The sequence below is a fragment of the Cynocephalus volans genome, chromosome X, assembly GCF_027409185.1.
Source record: "Cynocephalus volans isolate mCynVol1 chromosome X, mCynVol1.pri, whole genome shotgun sequence".
NCBI lineage: Eukaryota > Metazoa > Chordata > Mammalia > Dermoptera > Cynocephalidae > Cynocephalus > Cynocephalus volans.
This window is the reverse complement of record NC_084478.1, coordinates 68,942,985-68,952,433: the sequence shown is the minus strand read 5'-3', so window position 1 is coordinate 68,952,433 and position 9,449 is coordinate 68,942,985. Positions and strand designations below refer to the sequence as shown.

The window sequence follows — 9,449 nt, the reverse complement described above, 5'->3', positions numbered from 1 at the left end:
GCACATTTGGTAAGGACACTTGGTGGTAGAGATTCTGGGACGATAGTGACAGCAGTGGCTATATAGTTTTTCTGTCTCTCCAAACAAAGACAGGAGCTAGAGAGCAAAAGCAAAATGCGTGGCTAATGTTTTCAACAACTCTTGGTTAAAGACAAACCACCGACAGTCACAATACCTACATGATATCAGTGTCTGTGAAGAAGGAGAAAGAAGTAATGGCGCAGCATCTGACTAACCATAACAGGAGAACCACAAATTAGCCAGTTCGCTGGAAAGAGCAGCTGACACTGGGAGGGTTTTGCCCTTTTCTAGTACAGGTTGAGTATCCCTTATCTGAAATGCTTGGGACAGAAGTGTTTCTAATTTTGGATTTTCTTTGGATTTTAGAATATTTGCATTATACTTAGCAGTTGAGCATCCCTAATCCAAAAATCTGAAATCCAAAATACTCCAATGAGCATTTCCTTTGAGTGTCATATATAGCCACTCAGAAATGTCAGATTTTGGAGCATTTTGGATTTCAGATTTTTGGATTAATGATGTTCCACATGTACCTGGCAAGTGTAAGGTGCCCAGCTCAAGAGGCACTATAGATGCTGGAGTAATGAACTATCAAAACTGACACCGCAGGGCTCCCTTCTAGGACAGAAACTCACAGAGATGAGTAACTGTTGGAGGTGGAATCATAATGCCAAAGGAAATAAATAAGAGAGAATAAGGAAATGAGAAGGTCCAAACTGAGCTCTTCTCACATGTCCACACATGTGGCTACTGAGCACTTGAAATGTGGCCAGTCATAATTCAGATATGCTGTAATTGCCAAATATACAGCACAGCAGATTTCAAAGACTTAGTAGGAAAAAAAGTATAAAATATCTCATTAATAATGTTTGTATTGATTATGTGCTAAAATGATAATATTTTGGATAGATGGAGTTAAATAAATTATTAAAGTTAATATCATCTGTTTCTGTATACCTTTTTAATTTGGCTAATAGAAAATTGTAGATTACATGTGTGGCTAGCATTATATTTCTACTGGACAGTGCTCCATATTACCGAAGTTTGAGATGCTTTCTAGGCATCTCAAGTGAAGAAATTAATTAGGAAGCTGGATATACATGACTGGAGTATAAGGGAATGGGTAGAAGGGGATACACAATATTTTGATTCACAAGCTTAAAAAAATATTTAAAGACATGAGACTAGATGGGATTTCCTAGGAAGCCAATGTATGTAGGGGAAAAAGGCCAAAACCTGAAGCCCGGGCACTCCAACACTCAGAGGTGGGGGGTAAGAAAATTCTAGAAGAGTGTGGGGTGAACACAAAAAGAGCAGTCTCTAAAGACTAAGGAACAATATCTGTGAAGGAGGGGGGAGTGATCAACTGTGCCAAATGCTGCCAAAAGGTCAAGTATGATGAAATCTGAGAAGTTTCCACTGCATTCCACAGTGTGGAGGTCTGCCATGTGATACTTTCATAAGAAGGGACTATGGGAAGGACCAAAGGTCAAGAGAAGGAAGAAGAGCTTGTGGTCAATAGGGACTATGTAAATTTGGGTATGGCATGCTTGAATTAAAGACATTGAATCAGGTCCACTCCCAAGCAGATTAAAAACCCAGGAGATACACTAAAATGCTAGCATGTAGGAGGGTAGTTGGCATCTCTGCTTCAGCCCACAAATCTGGCTCACTGCAGGAAGGAACCTGACCTGGGACCTGAAGTATTGCTTCCCTCAACATCTGGGATATGAGGAAGTGTTGTGTGGCCAGGGCCACCTCCAGGGACAAGGCTCATCTTCCTAGATATATATCCCTGGGTGTCTCTTAATCTCTGGGGCTGGGCTATGGAGCTTATTATATGCATATAGGCCAGCCACTAACCTTTGCAGCATATGGTGCAAAAGTACAATGGAAGTCCCCTAGGCCATGTCCTTGATCTCTTCCTCCCACTGTCAGATATGTCCTACACCATGAGGTAGGCTGACTCTTAAGAACACCTCAGTCTTACAGCTGACTCTAAGAACACCTCAGCCTGCACCTCCAAGCTTTGTTTACCCTTTGCTACCACAAAGACTGGTTGCTTGGCCACCGTTAGGGCCTAAGAGTACGTGTACCATAGGCCCAATTCCCCCTTCCTTAGAAAGGACCCTGAGAATCAGGCTTTGCAGGACCTGGAAGCAGCAATAGGGAATGTTTCTACAAAATTGGCATGGTATTGGGACTTGGTGGGCACATCTCCTTGTCCCTGTGGGCTCTTAGCTTTGTGATATGAATACAGCATGAGCAGGGCCTGAGCGGGACCCTCTAAAATGTGGGGCCCAGGACTAGGGCCTTTTGTGGCCAGGTTCATGCCTGTAGTGATCACATACCTGAAAATCAAAGAGAGGAGGAATATGAGAAAAAAGGCAGAGGGAGTTTTTTTGTTTTTTTTTTAACTGGTTTGGTTTATATATTTTTTTCCACTTTATTCCTTTAATATGGTCTCTATCATGTTTCCACAGCTTAACTTTCTGAAAAGCAGCTGAGGTGAGTTTCATTACATAAGTAGTTAAAGGGTTGTTTTAGTCCATTTTGTGTTGCTATAACAGAAATACCTGAGACTGGGTAATTTATAAAGAAAAGAGGTTTATTTGGCTTACGATTTTGGGACAGCTGCATCTGGCGTGGGCCTCAGGCTGCTTCTGCTCAGGGTGGAAAGTGGTAGGCAGCCAGCAGGTTACCAGCAGATCACATGGCGAGAGGAAGCAAGAGAAAGAGGCGGTGTCAGGGTCTTTTTAAACAACCAGTGGGAAGTAATAGAGCCAGAACTCACTCACAACCCCCACCCTCCAGAGAGAGCATTGATCCATTCGCAAGGGATCCACCCCCATGACTGAAACAGCTTACAACACTGTCACACTGGGGATCAGATTTTCGCATGAGTTTTGGCGGGGACAGCACATCCAAACTCTATCAAGGGTCAAGGTGAAAGTGCATAATATAGAAGTTAAGACCATATCACCAGTTATTCCAAAAATCAGGTACATACCCTGTTCACATATCCATGCCTTTCTCTCCAAATATGTCTACACACAAACACACACACACACACACACACACACACACACACACACACGCTCACATACCTACTCAGAAACTCAGTCACAATTACTTTTTTACATTGGAAGTATCCATTTACACATTTTTTTTCAGTAAATATCTGACCGTTTCCCCATCATCAGTCACTAACCTTGAATCACCCTCCCAAGACACCCTCCCACACACCAGACCTCCCACTTCAGGAGCCCTGTTGCCAACACACAAACTCTTCCTTCCTCTACAAACTTGAGGCCTTCCCCCCTCAGACTCCTGACCCCTGCTGTTCTGCCTTCCTGATCCTGGGTCTTCCTCCCAGCCTCCCTACTCCCATCTGGGTTATCCTCCCGCCCCCTCCCCAACACTTGGCCATGCCAGCCTCTTTCCTAATCCTGGATATGGATATCTCCATCACACCTCCTTTTCTCTAGCCACTTTGGATTAAACCCTGTCCTCTTTTTCTCATCCAGGCTGCAAATCTCCTATGCTAAGATGTTATACAGTGACTAAGTCCTGGACAGAACTCCTCTTCCAACAGAGACAATAAATGATTGATAAGATAGTGTCATACTCCACTTCTTTTCCAGAGTCACTTAGCATGCCCACAGCCTTCTTTTAATTCTCCAAATAAGACATAGGATTTACAGTTTTATGGACCCTCACCCCCCACACCAAACAAACAAAAAAACCCTGCAATTTTTAAATTAAACCAATATCTTAATTTTATTCATTAAAATACTTGATTATATAAAAGTAACTTGGAAAATGGAAATCTCGGCTTAGGGCCAAAGACAGGGCCTTCTGAGGGAGAAGGGGGCCTGGAATCAAGGGCCAACAGCAGATAAGTGCTGCTTGGTGGAGTCATGGGGAAAGGAGGCTTCAAAACTGCTTCAGAACTGGTTAATGGCTAGAACTCCTGGAGATCTCACAGGCAACTGCGGAGCAGGCAGCCCATTCAGCGCAGCAGGAGATGTTGATTTTCTTCGCGGGTCCTGGAGGATGCTCACAGGGGGTGGTCACACTGCAGGCGGCATAGGGCGGTGAGGGCTCCCTTTCGGCCTGCTCTCCTGGAAAGGCAGGGCTCAGGGCATCAACCTCCGGCAGCAAGGCGCGCCTAAGGCTGGCAGGGCTAGGAGTGGAGATGGAGCTCAGGCCTGAAAACTTATGGGGACGAGGAAGAGGAGCTCTGGCCAGAAAACTCAGTAGGGGAAGAGGAAGGGCTTCGGCTAGGAGACCTAGGGGAGGAGGTGAAAGAGGAGGAGGAGGTGGCACAGGAGGAGGAGGAGGTCTCACCATATTGCTCAGGGAAAGGAAAGAACCTACCAGGAGGTGAGGGTGAGGAGGCACGCATACGGACTGCATGCCAAGTAGGCTGAGAACCAAGGCTTGGGACCTGAGGATCAGGAGGGCTTGGGCTGCTCCGAAAAACCAGTCTTCTCCCAGCGGGAGAAGGATTCCCGCCAGCCGGCCCAGACAGAGAGTGGCGGCTGAGAAGGGCTGACCTTCGCTGGGTGGAGCGGCTCTGGAGGACAGGCCCTGGCGCCGTGCTGGTGCTGCTAAGAGTAAGGCCTGAACTTGCCGAGCGGCCACGGAGAGCAGGGCCTGGCGCAGATGAACATCGGCGTCGGACAGCAGATCCTGACCCGGATTCACCGCCGTGGGAAGCAGGGCCTGGCGGGGTGTCGCGGCTGGGGAGAGCAAGACCAGACTGGGATGCACCGCTGCGAGGAGCTGGACCTTTCGCAGATGGGCGGCGTCGGACAGCAGGGTCTGACCGGGTGGCGCGGACTTGGATGGCAGGGCCTGGTCCTGATGCACGTCTGCGGAGGGCAGGCCCTGCCGGGCTAGTAGTGCAGCTGCGGCGAGCAGGACCTGGATCAGATGCACGGTCGCGGAGGGCAGCGCCTACCCCGTCTGCTTGACTGCGGAGGGCAGGCCCTGAGCGGGATGCGGGACTCTGCGGAGCAGTCGGAGGGATGAGGCGGCGGCGGCTGCGGCGCCGAGACCTTGGAGAAGATGGCGGCGAAAGCCCAGACGGCTGAGGCAGATGGCGCCCTGGAGGCTTCTGAGCCTGGGCAGGCTGCTGGCGGCAGGGCCGCTCCCTACGACGGCCGTTCCCGGGGCTCGGGTGCCCGCTGGCCTGGCCAGTGCCCTCTGGGGCTTGCCCGAGGGTGGCCTGGCCGTCCGTTTTGGGCACCACCTGTCTAAGCTCTGCGTGGGGACTACGGCGGCCTTGGAGGTCAGAGCGCCTCTTCGCCTGCACACAGGCCATGGACGGCAGCCCCAGGTCCTCATCGGCCATGGAAATGGCGGCGGAGACGGAGGCGGTGGAGAAACCTGCTGGGGTGCTCTGCAGGGAGACACTGCCCGAGGGAGACACGTCGTCACTCCAGGCTGTGGGGACCGAGGCGACAGGATCGTGATTGCCGGTCCCACAGGCCTCGCCAGGGGCACAGGCGGCCTTGTCGTTCGGCTCTGCGGGTACCTCACCCTGCTGGAGCTTCTGCTCCTTCTGCCCCTGGGACCGGGTGGCCATAACGCCAGGTTCTCGCTCTGAGGCACTAGAGCGTGGCTGCTCGAATCACGGGAGGTAGAGCCGCGGCCGTTGGGGTGAGGAGGGTGGGCGGGCCCTGCCAAATCCTCGCCTCCGATTGGTGAGCCACATGTCACGTGACACCTCTCCCCGGAACCGTCCAACCCAGAGCCATCTGGCTTCAAACAGGAGGATGTGCTCCGCCCCTCGGTGGTCTGCCGTGACCCGGTCAAGAGTGGGAATTTCCCCTTTCTTAAACCCGGCCCCTGAGGTGGGGTGTGTTTCGGGGCAGGGGTGGGGGTGGGGGGTGGGAGTCTCTCTGTAGGAATATTTGAGTCGCTCCAGATCAGCTTGTCAGCACCATTCCAGTGGCTCAATCTCAAGTGATAGCTTAGAAGAAATACCACGCTGACCCAGAGGCTATATCCCCTAGCCATGTGTCCCTCTTGGCATCTAGTTAGGACACTGTGCCCATGTGTGACCCCAGAAGGGACTCTCCAGAACTCCAGGCATCTGGATGACACGATGCGGGGTCCGGTGGGTTTCAGGGTTGGAGAGAGGCCTGAAGGCAAGAAAAGGGAGGGGACCTGCTGCCTCCCTCAAGCCTCGCATGCCAGAGGGGGATTTAGAATATTCCAGTAAGAGGTTTCTCCCTGCCGTGACCCCTGAGGCACAGGCTGCAGGTTGCATAGGACTAAGGGTGATACTGTCCTTAAATATGCATAACATTTGCATGAGCTGCATGGAAATCCACAGACGAATGTACATTCATTTATTTGGACTAGTCTCTAGTTTCTGTTGATATAAATATGCTGTGATGCACAGACTTGAAGTTTCATATTTGGACACTCATTTTTTTTTTTAAGACATTTAATATGTGAGTTTATTTAGGATAAAAAATAATTTTGTTAAATTTTAAGTGATATGTTGTTCTAATCAATCTAATCATTCAGAATTATACGTAATATCTATTTTCAGTTCCTGGTAAAAGTTATTTTTTTATGTGATTCTTTCACCCAGATCCTGTTTACCCTGCTCAGATTTTTTTAAAATTTTGTTTTACCAGTATGCAATGTAGTTGATTTTCGTGTCCCTTTACCGATTCTTCCCTTCCCCCACCCTCTCCCCCCTCCCACCCATCAACATTATATCTGTTCACTTGTCTTAACAAGTTCAAGGAATTCTCATTATTGTGTTTTCTTCCCCACCGTCCCTCCATTTGTTTGTGTATTTATTTATTTATTTATTTATTTTTAGCTCCCAGAAATAAGTGAGAACGTGGTATTTTTCTTTCTGTGCCTGACTTATTTCATTTAATAGAATTTTTTCTAAGTCCTCCAGCTATTCCACTGCTGGGAATATACCCAGAGGAATGGAAATCATCATGTCGAAGGGATACTTGTACTCCAATGTTTATTGCAGCACTCTTTACAATAACCAAGAGCTGGAACCAGCCCAAATGTCCATCATCAGATGAGTGGATATGGAAAATGTGATACATCTACACAATGGAATTCTACTGTGCTATAAAAAACAATGAAATACTACCATTCACAGCAACATGGACACTCATTTTTAGTCATCATTACAAAAGGGTTGCATGTTCAGTACCCAAAGCAGAAAAGCGAATGTAGGAAAACTACCATCTGAATTCCCACACACCCACATGCAAATACTGGAAATCTTATATATTGGTAGAAAAGCCATTAGCACATATTTCATATTTTTTGTTTTGTTTTATGAAAATAAAATCATGCATGTATTGTTTTGTAACCTACTTTTGGGGTCCAGAAAACACACTTTCCACGTCAATAAATAAATTTCCACTAGGCCATTTTGTAACTACAAAATATTTATTTTAGGGAATGACTTCAAACATTCCTATATTGACCAACATTTATGTTGTTTCCAACTTTTGACATCAATTTGAGATACATTCTTTTCACTTAAAATTGTTCACATTCTCAAATGTCTCTGTTATGGATAAATTCCCAGAAGAAATTCTTGGTACAAGTCTATGCACATTTGTAATTTTTTGTGATAAACATATCAGCAAACTGCTGTCCTGAAAGTTGCTGTTATAACAATTTTGTCAGAATAGAATGGGATATTTAATAGAATGGATGAACACTGGACTGAAACACAGCTCATAAATAGAATGATATTTGGAATGTTATTTGGAATGATAGTTGGAGTGTTAAATAATTTGGAATGGAAAATCAATTTTACATGGAATTCAGAATGGGATAAAATGGAGACTGATTGCAGTGGACACTGGAATAAAATGGGGAATGGAATACGGGTTTGAACAGGATATGGAACGGAAAATTAAATGGGATGGAAAATGAATGGAATATAATGGGAAAATGGAACAAAAGAGAAAATAGAAATAAATATCTAATGTTACATGGAATAAAAGAATATATGTTCTATGCTAAAAAGAATGAAATATAGCATAAAATATTAAAGAAAAATAGAAGTAAATCAAAATAGGAAGGAATATAGAATGCAATGGAATGTACAATGGCTTGAAATAAATGTACTATGAAATATGCACTATAGATTTTAAAATATGAGAAAAGAATGGAATGAAATTTGGAATGAAATATAGAATACAAGTTTATAAAGGATGGAATATGGAAAATGAAATACTGAAGAAATAAAGGATGTACTTAAATAAAGAATAAATGAATAAAAAGTGTTCTGCTCCCCTACTACTCCAAAACTTAGCGTGGTGGAACAATGCAAATGTGTTCATGCTTGGTCATGCGTCTGCACAGCTAAAATTCAGACAGGGAGGAGTGGGGATTGCTTGTGTCTCTCTTCCACAATGTCGATATCTGGGGCCTAAGCTGGGAAAATTTGTATGTCTGTGAGGTTAGGAGGGAAGGATAGCAATCAGTGATAACTCCTAGATTTTGGTGGACGGTGGTGCCACCTACTGAACTAGGGAAATCTTGCTCAGTTGAGATCAGGGAGACAATGAGAATCATTGATTTTGTTATGTCCATGTTGACCACTATGCCTTGTGTCCTAGTCATTTAGGGTTATGAACCCCAACTGATCTCACAGCTATTCCTTTAGTTCTACGGACAGCTTTCACCAGTTTCATGGATCCAGTTTTCCTCTTGGGAGTCATGTCAGTTTACTCTCTGAGATCTTTCCTCCTTTCTGGAATTGCTGTGAGTCTTAGTCATGATGCCTGACTTAGTAATAACTAAAATGCACCCATCTATCCTTGCTCTCTTTAAAGGAATATATAATATATAAGGAATATGTAATATATGATATATATGAGGAGTATATGCATAAGGAATATAGATAGATAGATAATGAGGGTACTTTCATTTATTGACTGACTGTCCTCTAAGATCTCAAACTTTATTCTAAAGAAATCCCTCTCTTTATTGGTATTTTCAATACCTCCTTCTTTCTTTTTCCCCCTGGTCCACTTAAAAAGTGTTTATGTATTTATGTTCTCATAGGAAAAAAAATCTGGAAAGGCAATTTTTATCTTCATACTTTATCTTCTGAATGCTTGCAATGAGCATACATCACTCTTGTACTCAGAAAAAATACAGTTATTAGCATTTTTGAAAACAATTATTTTTTATTTCTAATTAGATTTTAAGCTATTGTAAGAAAACAGACTCTCTTATATATTACTGAATTGGATTATAAATTCATAGCACCTTCTCAGATAAAAATTTGATGATATTTTGATACATATAAAAAGTCTTACATGAAATCCATATGATGCTACAATTCCTAGTCCAGGCATGAATGATAAAGAAATACTCATATATACTCACAATGTTATATGCTGAAAGGTGATTAT

General features: G+C 44.8%; 1 protein-coding gene across 1 annotated transcript; it reads right to left on the bottom strand.

The window, feature by feature from the left end:
• Positions 1-3,978: 3,978 nt before the first annotated feature.
• Positions 3,979-5,614, bottom strand: LOC134368035 (EZH inhibitory protein-like). Its single transcript, XM_063084651.1, has 2 exons — positions 4,270-5,614; positions 3,979-4,232 (listed from the first exon to the last, which is right to left on the bottom strand). The coding sequence occupies exons 1-2, from the start codon at positions 5,612-5,614 to the stop codon at positions 3,979-3,981; spliced, it is 1,599 nt and encodes a 532-aa protein (XP_062940721.1).
• Between the last annotated feature and the right edge of the window lie 3,835 nt (positions 5,615-9,449).

What these genes read in the sequence shown, in the direction of transcription:
- LOC134368035 (XM_063084651.1), bottom strand. Translation starts at nt 5,614, where the DNA reads ATGGCCACCCGGTCCCAGGGGCAGAAGGAGCAGAAGCTCCAGCAGGGT. An exon ending in TTCCCCTACTGAGTTTTCTG is followed by an intron (nt 4,233 to 4,269) that starts GCCAGAGCTCCT and finishes ATAAGTTTTCAG; the next exon opens with GCCTGAGCTCCATCTCCACT.